This window comes from Pongo pygmaeus, chromosome 8 (genome assembly GCF_028885625.2).
Source record: "Pongo pygmaeus isolate AG05252 chromosome 8, NHGRI_mPonPyg2-v2.0_pri, whole genome shotgun sequence".
NCBI lineage: Eukaryota > Metazoa > Chordata > Mammalia > Primates > Hominidae > Pongo > Pongo pygmaeus.
Window position 1 is genome coordinate 65,442,745 of NC_072381.2, and position 18,357 is coordinate 65,461,101.

Sequence of the window (18,357 nt, forward strand, 5' to 3'; positions counted from 1 at the left end):
CTGCTATAACTCCCCCATTTTACAGAAACAGAAACTAAGGTGTAGAATGATGAAATGCTTTGCCCAAGGAAGTTGGCAGCACAGGCTGGACTGAAGCCCAGTTGTCAGAGCCTGGATTTTGGACTTTCACCACTAGCCTGCAATTCAATTGCTGCTGAAACAATGGGGACCCAAATGTGACCAATTTTGGAAGAACAGAGCAAAGATTTTCCCCATTAGAATTTTTCTCTGGGGAAACAAGATGGTGTCATTTAAAAATACTAATTCCGTGCCTAGCCTTTCATGCTAGTATCATTTATTCTGCTTCATACAATAAACAAGTGTTTTTTTTTTTTAAAAAAAGAAGAGTTATCAAGAAAGTTGCTTAAAAATTTGAAACAATCACTCTAGAAAAGAGAATTAGCTGTTGATACATTTAGAAAGGAATCAGGGAAAGGAAACCTCATCTGTTCTCTTCCTAAAAGCACAATAATTATTTCAGAAATTGTGAGTGCCCCCTTCTCCCATCCCCCCACCGACTTTTCCCCTATTACTTGCTCTGCAAAACTGATAATTTCCAAAGCCAAGATGGGAATGGAAATTAATTTGTCATTTAATTTTTAATAAGTTAAAGACATCTGAGTGACACAACTAATCAGTCTGCACGTACACGCGGGAGGAGTCCTTGAGGAATCCTCAGATGGAAATGAAATACAGCATCCAATGCTGCATCTGCTTGAATGCAAGCACATAAAAGATTGAGCTGTTTAGGAGGGGAAAGGGAGAACGTGGGCGTCCCCATGCAACTCAAAATTCAGAGCAAGTCCTTGTCAGCAAGCAGCAGGAGACAGCCAGGCATCCGTCCCACCTGGGGTTTCCTGTGTATTAAACAGGGCCTATTGGGTGTGGACCTAGATTTAGGGCCTGGGACCCCGGGAACTACCCAGGCCAATCCCAGTGGGTAGGCTGCGGGTTATGCCTGTGGGTGAATTCCTTGCTATCTGCCTTTGCTGTGCTCCCCTTCCAGTGCTCTTTACTCCCAATAAGCTGCTTTCTTTTCATTGTGGCTAAAATGACTATCCCAGCATGGCTGCTCATCATTGAAATATGTCCATCTCTCAAAGGACTTGGTTACCAAAAAACACTGGAAAGTGTTTTTAGGTCATGATCCTAAAGCTATGCCAAAGGACTGGCCAGCACAGTCTATTGGTCCTCCAGCGGCCTGCCGTGGAGCAAGCCTGCTTGAACTCATTGCTCTCCAGGTCTCAGACACTTAAACAGTGACATAGGAACAGTCCATTGAGTCCCACTGCCCCCCTTACCCAAAGATCCATCTACAGCTTATTCCATGCTTTTGTTTCCTTCTCAATGACTTCAGTGTTTCTAAACCAGTAGCCTGGTCTCCCTCTGGCTTCACTGCCTGTATGTGGTCTTCAGAGCTAATTCTTATTTTATGCTTTTTCTAGTGAACGATACTAATGTTCAGTTTTTGGACCAAGACGATGATGATGACCCTGATACAGAACTGTACCTCACGCAGCCCTTTGCCTGTGGGACAGCGTTTGCCGTCAGTGTCCTGGACTCACTCATGAGTGCGGTGAGTTATCCTGTTCCCTCCTCCTCACTCAAGGGTGGAGGATGTGCCAATAGAGCACCTCCAACCTTTGAGGCCCTGGGCTGCACTGGGGCCACAGTGGAGAGCAAGACTCCTAGAAGCTCACACCCTAGAAGGGGAGACCCACATTATAAAACCATCACACAAGTAAATGTTTGATTATAAATTCCTCAAGTGCAAGGAAGGCAAGGCAGGCTAGGAGGAAATATAGGTGAGGGCTTGACCTGGTTTTGGGGATCCCAGAAAAATTCCCCAAGGAAGTCGTACATTTTATGCTAAAATTTGAGCCATAAAGAGGGGAGATCTTGGGGGAAGAGCATTCTCTGAAGAGGAAAGAAAGCAAATGCAAAACCTGGTGATGGGGGGGACCTGAGGCTCTCAAAGAAGGCAAAGAAACCCTGTGAGGCTGGACCATGGTGAGACAAGGGTGCAGGAGGATGGCCAAGGTTAGACCTGCAGGACCTTGAAACCCATTTTCATGGTTTTGGACTTTTTCTTAAGAATAATGAAGAGGCACTGAAGGATTTTAGTTGGAGAGTGACATAATCAAGTTCATGCTTTAAGGGGATTGCCTTGGCTGTTGTAGGGAGGATGATTCGGAGGTACAAGATGGCGGCAGGAGGTCTGAGTAAGAGGCTGTCATGGCTTGGACTAGGATAGAGCTGGTGTTGGGATCGAGGGAGGTGGATGGAGCTCAACGGTATTGGGCAGTACAATTAATAGGACTTGGGAAAAGATTGAACATGAGCAGAAGATGGGGAGGACAGTGGGTCAAAGGTGACTGCCAGGCCTGTCACTGAGACTGAAGTCCTTGGGAGAGAAGCAGGCATGGAGGCAAGGCCTGGCTGGGTATCTGCTGCAGGGAGGAGTTAGTGGCAGAGAGAGGAGAATGGGCTGGTGGAGGGATCAAACACAGCTTTGGTTTCTTTTATAACTTGATGTGCATCTAGCAATCAGGCATTTGTTTTTTCACTTTTGCAACTGAAAAACAAATAACGATTAAAAAATGGGTCCCAACATAATGGAGCCATCTTTCACTGCAAAAGGCAAAAGTAGACATTTAGAATGAGTCATAACCTGGGTATTATGAAGTCTTCCCACTGAGCATCTTTATTTATTATATAGAAATCTTCTTTATTTTGGAGTTCTCAAATTCTCAGTTTGTGAAAATGCAGACATAGGCTGAACAAAAACTGACCTTTGGAGAATCCATGATAAAGAGCGTTTCTGAACACATTAAAACCATAAACAGAACTCAGAGTTTTTACACACGTATATTTATTAAAGTGCTGAAGGTTATTTTCCTGAATGTGCTAAACAACTGATATGCTAATTATGCACCAGTCTCATCTATTCATTAAATAATGCTAATCCCAGAAGGACCTCTATTTGAGGAAAGAAAAAACATAAAGTTTTTTAAGACTAATTTGGGTTATTCTGTGTGCCTGAACATTGTCCAACTGCAAGCATATCTTAGTTAAAAATCAGAATTTTGGATTTAAAAATGACTGTGAAATGACATTCATCTGAATTAAGGTTAACTGGGCTTCATGCCATGCCATGGCTTTCCAAGCCAACAAGGAGATAAAATGGTCCTTGGAAAAGGGCTCCCTGTTTCCTGGGGCTCATGATCTTTCTTATGGCCTGATGATACCAAGGCTAACGTTTCTACCTGCTAGTGATGTTGGGCTCAGTTTGGGCAAACTCCTTGAGCAAGCCAGAAGGAATGATAGAAGCCTCAAGATGTGTTCCTAAGAAGACCATATTCTCAGTCATAGGCCTCATATTCTGCAAATCCAGTTTCAAATGGATTTTGGTAATTCATCTCATTAGAAATTTTTATTTTAGTTCTCATCCTAATTACAGAGATTTCAGAAGACTGTTCTAAGAGCCGGTTAAACTATTTACAGTAGAATTTTTTTTTCAGAACTACAAAATATTCTGATAACATTTTTAAAATTCCAAATTTATAAAATTGTTTATGTTTCTACATATCAGATATTCAGTATGTTTCTAGCAGGACTGGCTACATAATTTGCAAGGTCACTTTTCATGAATTATTAAGAATTTCAAAATGGTGACAGCAGAGTATTAAAACAAAAGAGACTTAGGGCTGGGCGCGGTGGCTAACGCTTGTAATCCCAGCACTTTAGAAGGCCGAGGTGGGCAGATCACTTGAGCCCAGGAGTTTGAGACCAGTCTGGGCAACATGGGAAAACCCTGTCTCTACTAAAAATATTTAAAAATTAGCTGGATGTGGTGGTGCGCACCTGTAATCCCAGCTACTTGGGAGGCTGAGGCATGAGAATCGCTTGAGCCTGGGAGGTGGAGGTTGCTGTGAGATGATATAGTGCCACTGCACTCCAGCCTGGGTGACAGAGTGAGACCCTGTCTCAAAAAATAAAATAAAATAAAATAAGCAACAGAGATGCATCTGAGTACAGCCCTGTGCAACTACATAGGCTGAACACCCATGAAACCAGCCCTGGTTCCAAGGAATAAAATCGGTTTGAGCACCAGAGAACTTCTTTTCAACACAGCCAAAGGGACATATGGTAGCCACAGGGTGGAGGTGGGAGCCCATCTGGATTTGAGTTGCACAAGCATCTATATCATCAGTAGGTAGTCAGTTCTTGGAAATTCAAATGAGAATTCAAAGTGAATTGATTTGAAATTTTTAAACAAGCCATCTCCCATCTCCTTTGAAATGCAAACAAAAATGTTTGGGATAGTGTGACTAAGGCATGTTTGGATGCAATAGTATGGGAGCAGCATGTCTTCTGCATTCTAGCTTAGGATAAAAGGGTATCAGAAATCTGGTAACTGTCATTGTATTTATCATCAGGAGCATCATTTACTAAGGGCCCAGAACTGTGCGAGGCACTTTAGCTACACTATCGAATCTTTTGGACAATAATGTGAATACTCTTGGTTTAAGTGTTGAAGCAAGACATATTTAAGTAAGTCATTGATGGTAACTTTTCAAATCATTAATCAAAATGCCTATCACATTATTCCAGGTCTTGTTTTCATTGTCTAGGATGAACAAGCTTCATAATGAGGTCTTGAGTAGGGTCTGAGTCCACAAATCCAGTTGGATCCAGACGTTCTGATAAAATGTTACCTGTGATTTCTTTGCATTCTACCCCAACCCTAATGTACGAGAAAACAGATTAGTCAAGTGCCAAGGCAATAACTAGAAGGAACAAAAAGGGCTGTCAGGAATATAAATTGAGAAAGTGAGACTCCTCCAAACAGCAGGAGACAGAGGTAAACTTTCATTGCAGGCATTCACTCATAAGCAACATCACAACATCCACACACAAATCTCTTCAGATGTCGACAGTCTCCTTTTTCTAGCGCTCCTCCCCAAATTGTCATTTAATCATGTGTCTAAACATTCTCTGAATATTGTCCTTCATAACCCAACTCCTGCTGCTTACTGCTTCATTTGTTAAAAGAATAATATTTTGATTCATCACAGGCATTCCTGGAACAGATCGGGATGTTACAGACATGGCCCTGTGGCTTTATCTCATAAATCAACAGCAGAAACACAGGATGAGAGGGAATAATTAGGTTTTTGGATATATGTCTCTAAGAAGATCACAACTTAGAAATGTATTTTTCCGAATGATACCATCTTGATGCACACAGTCGCACCAGATGAAAGGAATCCTCTCTGTTTTTAGGGATGAGACTCACATATGAGTATTCAGATTTCTTTTTCATCCAGCTATCACTTTCTCCCAACCCCAGCCCCAATTTAAACTCCACTTGGACCCTGAAAAGTGAATACTGGACATGGACTCAAGAGCCAGATGGCTTAGATCTGGATTCCAGAACTGCTGTTTACTGGCTGTATAACTTTAACCTCTCTGTGCTTCAGTTTTCTCATCTTTAAAATGAAGATAGTAATAGTACCTGTGTCACAGGGTTGCAGAGATGAGTAAATGGGTAAAGGTTGTAAAGCGATTAGAGCAGTGCTTAGCACTTGACAAGCTCTGTATGTATTTATTGTTGCTAGTGCTTTTAATCAATACATTTATTGGGCACTTACTGGACACCAGGCATGATTCCCCATGCTGGGGATTCAGTTGTAAAAAAGAGAGATGAAGACCTTGCCCTCATGTTATTTAAACTTTCATTCTAGTGGGTTAAGTGTAAATAGGTAAGTGAATAAATGAATAGTGTCACATAAGGATAATTGATTTGAAGAACATGAAATAGCTTGAATGGGTGTGGAGACCTGTTTTACCCTCAGTGGTCAGAGTAAAATTGTCCTAGGAGGTAACATTGAAGCTGACACTGAAAAAAACAGAAGGAGAGAACACTGCAAAGGCCAAAGCTGCACAGTGGTGACAAGCTGGGTTTGGTTTGTTGGAGGAAGCAGTTGGAGGCCATTGTGGTTGGAATGTGGTAGACAGGAGAGCAATCACGAAGGCAAGGCCGCTGGCCGTACTGAGTATTCCAAGTACAATAGACCACATCCGGCCAAGTTCTAAGTCTGGGATGAGACACTTCAGACTTGGCAAGAGGATCCACCTTCTTCTGAAAGCCACCAGCGTCTCCTAATGCTGCTGTTTCTGGATACGCTGGCTAGGACAGCGAGCCCGTCACTGAGTTGATTCCTGAAGTGCAACCCTTGGTTATTTTTTTGTCCAACACCCCATCCTCATGCACTCATTTTAGAGAAGAAATAGCACAATATATTGGCATAGTACTTGGCTTGATATCTTGTTTCTAATAAAAGATCTGTAATAGAAGTCTCAAAATGTCACATTGCAGTCTACATCCACCCCACAGACAACTTCTGCATTTATCAAGTTTTTATTTTTAAATTGAATTTGTTGCCAATATTTTAAAATAAGATTTTATATAAAATCTAGGTTCCTGCCTTCTTTAAATTAGAGTCAGAAGGCAGAGTCCCAGATTTCCATAAAGCAGCTATTGGCTTGAGCTGAGCAGCTGCTCCCTTTAGCCACAGTCCACACTACTCTCTATTGCATCCCACCAGGCCTGCTTCATTCATGTCTCTTCCCTGCTTGGTTCATCCCACTGTCCTGGCCTTACCAGCCTCCTGCCTTTTGCTTCTAATCTTATGTGTCTGCATTGCAATGTCTGTGGTCAGACAGCATCCTTGGCCTTCCGGTCACTTGCTTGTCCTCTGAGTTAGGAGGTTGTGCATGTGATGTCCATTTTCCTTGAGCCTTGGACCTTTCCTAAACAGATACCAATCACACTGAACCATCATTATTGAAGGAGCAGTGAGGAGCCACCTCCTTCTGAGGAGAAAAAGGGGAACCCTACTACAAGAGCTAATGAGTTCCAATGCACACAAGTTGGGAGTATTGTCATTTTTTTTTAGAAAACAAGATTTAATGAAGCTTTAGGTTTGCAGGGCCTACCTAATCTGGAAAAATAAAGAAAAAGCATATCATAACAGTGTTAAGAGAAAGAGCAGAGAAAAGCAGAGGGCCCTGTTGCTAGTGTACAATACATCTGAGAAGTGTGAATGCCAGCCTATGGAGAGACCCATGCTGCAGGATCCCCCAGGAGCTAGAGAGAAATTTCAATGTGAGCCAGTTAAGCCGGGTGTGTCTTTGCTCTGCCCACTGCACCACAATGCCCAGGGCAGGAGTTTGCATGTCCAGTGCATTCATATTTTCAGCAAAGGCAGTGACTTGGAGGAGGGAAACTGGGCCATGAATTAGGACTTGAAGCTTCTGGTCCTGGCTCACCGGCAGCCCTTGCACATTTTTTCTACTGTCTGGGGCCCAGCTGGGCCCAGCTGTTAAATGGGAATGATGTTACCCCTTATGACTTTCTGCTAATCGGAGAATGGCAAAGGCATATGAAAATCTTTCACAGAGCAGATACGTATTTCTTAAGATCACATGTAATTACAAAGAAGCAGATTTTTTGGTATATATGCACGTACATATATGTATATATATTTATGTGTTTGTGTGCACTTATCCTCTCTCTTTCTCTCTTTCATGAACACACATCTTAGATCGTATTTGGGAGCTTAGTGGGTAGATGAGTTGGGGTACCCAGAAGATATGATTCCATGTTCTCATCTTTAATATCAGAGAGCTGGCCTCTGTTTGCCAGAAATGAACTTACGTCAGTAAGACTGGAGGGTGTGACCATCTGGAATGTGTGTTCACATGATTTATGGTCTTTCCTGTACTTTCATTAAGGGCCAAACCCTTGAACCTGGTGTTATGGAGAGGCCTGAGTTCTCTATCAGTCCAAGCTAACTTAATGCCATGTGATTTTAGTTACATAAACAATTTATTGCTCCATGACCCTATTTCTTACACTCCACTCAAGAGCCTCCATTTCAACTGCTCACACGGAGACAGAGGGCACATGGCCGTCCCGAGGCAGAGGAGCTAGCAGTGGTGTCAGTCGGGCACATGGAGGTATGTCCTGCTAGACTCAGGACAGACCACCGCTGTCACATCAGGCCAGGCAGGCCTGGGATAGGGAAAAAAAAATCCAATCATTTTCATCCCTCACAAAAGAAAAATACTAAAAATAAAAATCTACACCATGAAAACTAGCAAATATAAAAAATGGCAGCTATGACATGGAAAATGACAATTTTAGAGCAATTATAAACGAAAGGCAGAGAGCCATTAAAGTTAAGGCAATGTTATTAAAAGATGTGTTAATTTTCAGTTAAATTTTCTATAAAAGACCAATTAGTTTAAAAGGCTTGACAGCATTAACTGTGAAACATAAGCTCCAGTAATTATACTTTAAAAAAATAAAAAGAGGAGGATGCTCGGGCGGGTTGCACTTGCAGGCACAGCGGGGCGTGGGCCAAGCGGGCTAGATGGCGCTGTGGGCTCAGGTTTCCCTGTTACAGTGCCTTGGTCCCTCCCCTGGCATTTCATGGTTTCCTCAGTGTCCTTTTACAGGACCTGAGAATCATCAAACTTGAGAGGCCAAGCGGGCCACCCTTGTGTTCTGAGCCAGCTCTCAGAGATTAGAATCAGAATGCCGAGACACTGGGAGAGGGAATTGTCTAAATTGGTTGCATTGCTAGTTGATGGTTCTTTTTATAAACTCCCATTTTTTGAGTATGCTTTATCTATCAGAAGTTTCCCAAATACTCTCATTTAACTCTAATCTATAAATTTTTGTTTTGTTTTGTTTTTTCATCTCTGTTATGTGGATGAGGAATTCAAGGCAGAGAAAACTTAGGCAACTCTTTCATTGTTGTGGCTATTGGATAGCAAAGCAGGTATTAAAAGTCACACTAATTGGATTTGGAAATCTGTACTCATAACCAGGGGGCCATGTTGCCTTAATCAGAAGAAGGGCTTCGCTAGTCAGGTTTGCAACCTTGTCCTTGGCGGTGGGAAGAGGGACTCCTGTATTCCTTAGACTATGCAGGTCACCTGACCCAGGCTCTGAACAGGACCGTAACTCAGCTGTCTTATACTCCCAAATGCCCATGTGACGCAAGGATAGCCATTGAGAAGGTCTCTGCCTGAAGCATCCCTGAAGACTAACCCTGCCAGAGTTGGAGGTTCTATACAAGAGCTTCCCAGAAGGCTTCTAGCACAGGTATCATGGTAAGGCACAGAAAAGACTGGCAGGACAAAAGCTTAGGAGGCAAAGGACCTCACCTACATGACCCTGCCTTTAGAATGTTGTATTTCTTCAATTTTAGCATTTATGTTAACCCAGAAGAAAATGTGTGCCTTCTGGGTCGGGTGAGTTGTAGAGAGATTTCCTCCACAGGAAGCACCTTTGGTAATTGGCATTTGAAGTTCTAGCACCTGGTTTGCCCCATGATGCAGAAACAGCCATCACCTATGCAGAAAGCCCTGGAGTGATGCTTAATTGCAGACTGCTGAATGCTCCGTGAAGTGCCCTACCCCAACCCTCACTCCCATCACATAAAGAAATTTGCACCCTCCAATATGACTGACCTGACACCCTTTTCCAGAAAAGGCATTGTCTTTCCACCAAATTATTCAGATCCTGAAGAGATAGGTGTGCAGAGCACACCCGTCAGCAATGCTCAGAGTCCTTCTCTGCATCTGAATATTGGGGTATCAAAACAGGAGCAAAAGCATCTGCTGGCAAAAATACATCATCATTCTCTGTCATCACGGATTCTGCTGCCCCACAGCTCTGCTCCTGGATGCCTGCATGGAAAAATCAAGGAGAGCCATCTGGGATGCAGTGCCAGCTCAGAGAGCAGACAATTATGCTCAGAGATATGAGTGGTCCCAGAGTTGTTCAGACACTGGTGAAACCCTGGGACTGACCTTGAAATTGTACCTGTTGATGAGCAATTCTAAAAGTCATGCACTCTTTGACTTTCACACAATTTCAGGCTAAACCAAGGCCCAACGATTAGTAGGTGCTCAATAAATGTCCGTGGCTGATCAAAAAGATTTGGGTATAACTGATTTCAACACAGAAGTGGGAACATGTTAGGGTCAAATCCCAAAGATTTGACAAAACAATAACCTCCCAGGCTGACCTTTTAGATTTATCATTGCAATGGATAACCTATAGTGCCCTATGTTTAAAAAAAATTGACTGTGTTTTTATTAGAACAGTTATTCATACTTCTTGATGAAAATTTGGAAAGCACAGAAACATATAAAAGAAGACATATAAAGAAGAAACATATAAAAATAAAAAGAAAACATATAAAAAAGAAAATATAAATGGCCTATGTTTCCAACACCAAGGATAAGCATGGTTAATATTTTGGTGTCTTTCCTTCTAAATGGATAGATAAATACAGAATTATCTCATTTTATAGGTTGGTTATTTTTTCCCTTTTCAGTTAATATTTTATCCAGAGTATTTTATTATTTTCTTAGGTGTCATGATTTGCAGAGCCCCCACAGGACTTTATGAGACTCCAGTCTGTGGATGTTCCAGAATCTATTTATCACTAAATGGTTGGCTATTTAGCTTTTTAAAATTTTTGTTATAGTAATGATTAATCCTGTAATAAAAATAATTGTACATAAATCTTTGAACAACTAGCAACTTATTACATTGAGGCAAATGTACTGGATTTTTTTTTAAACAAATATGGACACTTTAAAATTTCTTGATACATATTGTCATGATATCTCCAAGAAACAATTTTACCAATCCACACTCTCATCATACTGACCCATCTCATGCCTTATGGCAAGTGCTGATTGTCATTTTTCCTAGGATGCCCTTTAATTGTGTTTATGATAGTTTTGAAGCATATCAGTTTTTAGTCTGTATATAATGATGTAAATGCATATTTTAGATAGTGAATTCATAGTTTTTATGCGTAAAAAGTGCATGCTGAACATGAGAACTATCAAGCATTGTGAGATTAAACAGTTTGCTATATTTTTGTGAAGTTGTTTATGGCTACATTTTTTGCCTTTAACTATTTAGTAACATTTGCTTTCTTTTTTACAGAAATTTAAAATAAATGTATTTTCACAGCAGAAAATATATAAAATAAAATTATAGGAAAAAAACCCAAAATTCTAAAACCAAGGTTCACTACTAAGTAGAACTTTTGTGTACTACTTACAGACTTTCACATAAATATGTCTATCAGTTCAGGTATGCGTTATTTTTCCCTCTGGAAGTCCCCAAATCAGAGCATTATGTACTTTTTGTAATACTTTATGGTAGAAATAAATATGAGTGACCATAATAATAAACAGGATATCATTTTTCTGATAGCTTTCCATTAAACATTGAAGTTTTATATTTAAAAAATAACAATTCAAAAAGTAATAAGTGCATGATTTGTTATATTATGAAACAGTGTATATTATAAAGTTTAATAATAAAAATGATCTCTACATTTTATAAACATTTGATAATTGAAAACATTAAAAGGAATCATTAGTATGAAAAAGCCAATTAAAAGTAATATTAAAACTTAAAACTCAGTACCATAAAGATTCAATATTTAAAAGTGGGTACTCTTAAAATTAAATTTTAAATACAGGAAAAGTTAATTTCCCTAGCCAATAGTTTTGCAGGTATGCATTTTTAACGTGAATTGTGATTCATGGTGTTTTGGGGATCCTACTTTTAAAAAACATTTTAGTGTTATGTAATTATTACCATGCCATTAAATATTATCTGAAAGCGCAATATTCATGTCTGTACAATGTGAGTCATGTCAAAGAACCATTGTTTAATCATTATCATATTGTTGAAAAATTTTTATCAGAGAACCAGTTTCCCCCAAATCATTCATTGAGTAAAATCCCTTCCCCGTGGTATGCAATGCTTTCCTTATTATACTAAGGAATGGATCAGCAAACTTTCTTGTAAAGAGCCAGATGGTAAATATTTTCAGCCTTTGAGGGCCACATAGTCTCTGTCACAACTACTTAACTCTGAGTTTGTTAGCACCAAAGCAGCCCTAGACAATACATAAACAAATGGACATAGCTGGGTCCCAACAAAACCTTATTTAAAAAAAGTAATGGATGGCAGAGCAAGATTTGGCCCAAGAGCCAGATTTGCCAACTTTTGTATTAAGGTCTTATAACTACTAAGCAATGGTTTTCATAAATCCATTCTGGTTGATCTTCTAATTTTTCACATTGTCTACAATATTTGGTTAGAAAGCCTTTAAAATTTACAATACTACATGAGAGGACAATTTTGTACGACTCTTTCCAGGGGAAATTTAGCATAATTTTATCAAGTTTTAAAAAGTCCAATTCAAATCTTTAATTACGTATATATCAAACAACAATTTTACTAGAAAAAATGACATTAAATGGCCTATTTACATGTTAAGGAACATGGAATTTTACTTTTTTCCTAATACTCTCCTCTGTCTCTTCATAGATGATTACTACTTTGCTTTTTGCCTAAAAACGATAGCGATTCTTATTCACATCCAGTGATTAGTATTAAAGAGAGTATCTGGAATAATAGTGTTAATTCTCCTATGTATCTGACATTTTATTCTACTTATTTCTAATTTTATTTGTGTTTTTTCAGTTATATTGTCATAAGTTTATTTTTTCAAGGAATTATTTCTTGAATTTAACAATTCACTAAATATCCTCTTGCTAATTCATTAAGTGATGCTTTTCATCCTGCTTTTTTTTAAAAAAAGAATTCTTTTAATACTTAATTTTACTTATTATAATTCTGTTGTATTTAATAATAGCATTAAAGGCTCCAAATTTGTCTCTATAGCATTGGCCTCAAGACATGATATTTTTATATGTCATTCTCAAATATTCTTTAATTTTAAAATATTTCATATTCTAAGTTTGATTTCCATCTTGACCTAGTAGTTATAGGATACTTAACAAAATTTTTTTGATGTTCTGGAATATTTACTTTTACCTCTATTATATTGTATTTAATTTTTAAAATGTAGGCTATACAGCCTATACTTTGTTATATATATTGAGATTTGATGGGTTTGGCCATTGATCTTTTTTTGTAATTGTTGTTACAAAGTTTAGCAAAAATACACTAAATCAACCTGATTATATCCTCAGTTTTCTTATCTTTTGATCTATTTGGCCTGTAAAAGCTAAAAACAGTGATAGTGAGAATATTTCACATATTACCCTTAGTCCAGATTTATTCTAGTGTAATTCTAGTTAGTTTTGCTTTCTATATTTCAGTTATAATATTTGTCCATAAAAAAGTTATAGCTTTATTGTGAGTGTCAACTATGAATATAAAATTAACTTATCTAACATAATAGTTTAAAATTTTTCTTTGAAGTATACTTTTTTCTTCCCTTTATCTCTTTTAAAGATATCAGAGTTCGATTTTGGCATTTGAACAAGTCTGAAAATCTTTGCCATTTTATAGGATCATTTAGCTCATTTATGTTTAGTTATATAACATAAGATGCTATAGTCTTACATTATGTTTTTTACATGCTTCTATCATAATTATATGTTTTATGATCCATCTTTTGGTATGTGAACTATACTTTGTATGCTTATTTTCTGTAGTGTAAACTTTCCATTCTATTTTTAACTCTAGTTAGTTGTTACCAGCCATTCTATAGATGTATTTTCTAAATATTATTGTCTAGAAAAATTTAGTAGTTCTTGATTCCTCCTTGTATAAGATCAGGCAATTTTCATGCCTTTACTTCCATCATCATCTCTATCTCATCTCATTTTTCTGACTTTAAAACATAATTTTAGCAATACTATATTAATAGCTAGTTTTGTCATTTTTTTAATAATTAGTTTTGACATTTGCATTCCATTTTGTAATAATATATACAACAATCTTTTACAAGTCTGTTTTAAATATATTTTAACAGTAAACCAGATTTGCTCATATTTTAGTTACTAAGGGTTTAAAATTATCTTTAAAGAAGCTAATTTTTGTTTCTGAGTATTTAAAAAAATTAAATCAATAAATGCTTATGTATGCAAAGAGTCAAAAAATATTTCAGCTGCCTTCACAAATTATTGGCAATTTAGCTATATGTAGAATTTTTGGAACAAATGTGTCCTGTCAAAATTCCTTTGACATTCCTCTTACATTTTCTAGAGAAGCTTCAGCCTAGCCTCATTTCATACTTGCATTTCTTACAGCATTGTTTTAGGTCATTTTTATTCTCCATTTAATATTTTGAATTCAAATATTCACTGAGTACAGGTCTAGGAGTTGGCCACATTAACTTGCTAAATGCTTTTGATCTGCATCCTAGATTCATTTCCCAGCTCAGGACAGGTTATTTTTATTTGTTTGTCTGCTTGTTTTACATGCTTGCATTTTGTTTACAACTTTGATTTGTAAATACTTACTATTTATCACTTGACCTCTGTTGTCTTTTTCTCAATATCAACCAGCACTGTTATTAAACAAACAAACAAAAATCCCTATATCTTTCTCTATTTAGCTTAGAACTTCCTGGTTTTACTTCCATATCACTAATTGTGTGTGTGTGTGTGTGTGTGTGTGTGTGTGTGTGTGTAATTTTCAGCTCTAATACTCATGGCTTCTTAGATTAAAAAGTTGGCCAGTGCAAATTTAGTTGTCTTTTAACTATTTCTTTTAAAAAAATGAGACACAACATACCATACAACTCATCCATTTAAAGTGTACGATTCCGTGGTTTTTTTTTTTAGCATATTCACAGACATGTACAGCCATCACCACAGTCAATTTTAGAACATTTTCATGGCATCAAAAAGAAACTTTGTATTTTAGTTATCCTCCCCTCCCCTACAACTCTACCCATCGCCCCACCAACCCTAAGCCACCACTGATCTACTCATTATTTCTGTAGATGTGCCTTTTCTGGATATTTTATATAAATGGACTCTTGTTGAGGGAAGTCAGGGACCCCAAATGGAGGGACTGGCTGAAGCCATGGCAGAAGAACATAAATTATGAAGATTTCATGGACATTTATCACATCCCCAATCAGTACTCTTAATAATTTCCTATGTGTGTCTTTACTTTAATCTCTTAATCCCGTCATCTTCGTAAGCTGAGGATGTATGTCGCCTCAGGACCCTGTGATGATTGCATTAACTGCACAAACTGTTTGTAAAGCATGTGTGTTTGAACAATATGAAATCTGGGCACCTTAAGAACAGGATAACAGCGATTTTCAGGGAACAAGGGAGATAACCTTAAAGTCTGGCTGCCTGTGGGCTGGGCGGAACAGAGCCATGTTTCTCTTATTACCGAAAACAGGTAAGAGAAATATTGCTGAATTCTTTCCCCAGTAAGGAATATTAATAATTAACAGCCCTGGGAAAAGAATGCATTCCCAGGAGGGGCCTCTAAAATGGCCGCTCTGGGGGTGTCTGCCTTATGGAGTTGTAGATAAGGGATGAAACACACCCTGGCCTCCTGCAGCGCCCCCAGGCTTGCTAGGATTAGGAAATTCCAGCCTGGTGAATTCTAGTCAGATGGGTTCTCTGCTCTTGAACCCTGTTAAGATGTTTATCAATGACAATGCCTGCACATCAGGACATGGAAGTTCCTTAGTAATTCTAGTTTCACCCTGACCTTGTGATCTCGCCCTGACCTTCTGCCTTGTGATCTTTTGTTGCCCTTCAAGCATGTGATCTCTGTGACCCACACCCAATTCGTGCACTCCCTCCCCTTTGAAAATTGCTAATAAAAACTTGCTGGTTTTGCGTCTCAGGGGGCATCACGGAATCTGCCGACATGTGATGTCTCCCCCAGACACCCAGCTTTAAAATTTCTCTCTTTTGTACTCTTTCCCTTTATTTCTCAGACTGGCTGATACTTAAGGAAATAGAAAATAACCTACGTTGAATTATCAGAGGTGGTTCATCCGATAGACTCTCAGTACAATGTGTTCAAGGTTCATCCGTGTTGTAGCATGTATCATTGCATCACTCTTTTTTATGGCCAAATAATACTCATTGCACGGATATAATACATTTTGTGCATGCATTCATTAGCTGATGGAAATTTGGGTTATTTTCACCTTTTGGATATTACCAATAATGCTGCTATAAACATCTGTGTACATGTTTTCATGTGGACATATATTTTTATTTATCTCGGATATATACTGTAAGAGTGGAATTTCTGGGTCATATAGCAACACAATGTTCAAACATATGAGGAACTGCCTAGCTGTTTTCCAAAGTGACTGTGTAGCAGGACGAGCTGCAGACAAAACTCCTCAGACACCGAGTTAAAGAAGGAAGAGGTTTATTCGGCTGGGGGCATTGGCAAGACTCCTGTTTCAAGAGCCAAGCATCCCGAGTGAGCAATTTCTGTCCCTTTTAAGGACTCACAACTCTAAGCGGGTGCGTGTGAGAGGGTCATGATCGATTGAGCAAGCAGGGGGTATGTAACTAGGGGCTGCATGCACTGGTAATTAGATCGGAACAAAAAAGGATAGGGATTTTCACAGTGCTTTTCTATACAATGTCTGTAATCTATAGATAACATAACCGATTAGGTCAGGGGTCAATCTTTAACTACCAGGCCCAGGGTGTGGCACCAGGCTGTCTGCTTGTGGATTTCATTTCTGCCTTTTAGTGTTTACTTTTTCTTTCTTTGGAGGCAGAAATTGGGCATAAGACAATGTGAGGGGTGGTCTCCTCACTTAACTGCACCACTTTACATTCCCACCAGCAGTGTGTGAGAGTTCCGGTTTCTCCTTATTCTTACCAGTTCTTGTTATTATCATCTGTCTTTTTTATTACAGCTATTCTAGTAGGTGTAAAATATCTCATTGTGGTTTTGATTTGCATTTCTCTGATGACTAGAGCTGTTGAGCGTCTTTGCATAATTTTCTTAACCATTTTTATATCTTTTTGGAGAAATGTTTAAGTCTTCTGCCCATTTAAAAAATTGGGTTATCTTTTTTGGTTGAGTTATAGAAGGCTTTTTAATACTGAATATTAGACCCTTTTCAGATATATGATTTGCAAACATGTTCTCTCATTTTGTAGGTTGTTTTTTTCACTTTTTGGATAGTGTCCTTCAAAGCACAAACATTTTTTAAATTTTTATGAAGTCCAATTTCATCTGTTCTTCTTGTAGTTTATGCTTTTTTGTGTCATGTCCAAGAAACTATTGCCAAATCAAAGGTCATAAAGATTTACTCCTATATTTTCTTCTAAGCATTTTGCAGTTTTAGCTTTTACATTTAGATCTTTGACCCCTTTTGAGTTAATTTTTGCATATAGTGTGAGGTATAGGTCCCACTTTATTCTTCTGCCTGTGGATACCCAGTTGTTGCTATGCCATTTGTTTAAAAGACTATATTAATTTCTCCATTGAATGGTCTTGGCACCCTCACTGAAAATTAATAGATCATAACTAAATGAGTTTATTTCTGGATTTTCAATTATTTTCCATTGGTCTATAGGTCTATCCTATGCCATTACTATCTTGATTACTATAGTCTTGTAGTATGTTTTGAAACCGGGAAGTATGAAACTTCCAACTTTGTCTTTCTTTTATAAGACTATAAGATTGCTTTGGCTATTTTGAGTCTGTTGCAATTTTATAGTTAATTTTTCCATTTTTACAAAAAAATGGACTTTGTGATTTTGATAGGTATTACATAAAATCTGGAAATTAGGGTAGTATTCCATCTTAATAAATCAAGTCTTCCAATCCATGAACATGGGATGTCTGTCCATTTATTTAGGTCTTCTTTAATTTCTTTCAGTAATATTTTGTAGTTTGCAGTATACCAGTCTTGTTCCTCCCTCAGTATATTTATTTCTAAGTATTTTATTCATTATTTTTCTGAGACAGAATCTCACTCTGTCACCCAGGCTGGGGTGCAGTGGCATGATCTCAGCTTACTGCAACCTCTGCTGCCCGAGTTCAAGCAATTCTCCGGCCTCAGCCTCCCGAGGATCTGGGATTATAGGTGCCTGCCACCATGCCTAGCTAATTTTTTTATTTTTAGTAGAGACTAGGATTCACCACATTGGTCAGCCTGGTCCCAACTCCTGACCTCAAATGATCCTCCCACCTTGGCCTCCCAAAGTTCTGGGATTACAGGTGTGCACCATGCTTGGCTGACCTCCCATTTTCTACCACATCGAGTTTAAAATCCCTTGCTTGGTTTTTAAAGCCCTGAGTTCCCCACCCCTCAAAGAAAAAAAAGAAGATTAAAAATTCAAAGGAAGGTTGGGAATGGAGCTGACTGTTCCTCTCCTTGGCAAAGGCCTCATGTCTCTGATATGAGGCCAAAGTGTTTATCAATGCTTCCTGTGCACCAAGCATGGTTCTAAGTGCTTCATGGGTAGGTCATAGAGCCC

The 18,357-nt window shown here is 38.5% G+C and overlaps 1 protein-coding gene across 15 annotated transcripts in view; it reads left to right on the forward strand.

Annotated features, from left to right (window-relative positions):
* Nucleotides 1–18,357, forward strand: part of KCNMA1 (potassium calcium-activated channel subfamily M alpha 1) — a 768,905-nt gene that overhangs the window by 726,943 nt on the left and 23,605 nt on the right. For all 15 annotated transcript variants that reach the window (XM_054435608.2, XM_054435610.2, XM_054435633.2 and 12 more), the window contains one exon: nucleotides 1,446–1,576. In XM_054435608.2, the coding sequence (XP_054291583.1) occupies nucleotides 1,446–1,576 (131 nt within the window). The remainder of the gene's footprint in view (nucleotides 1–1,445; nucleotides 1,577–18,357) is intronic.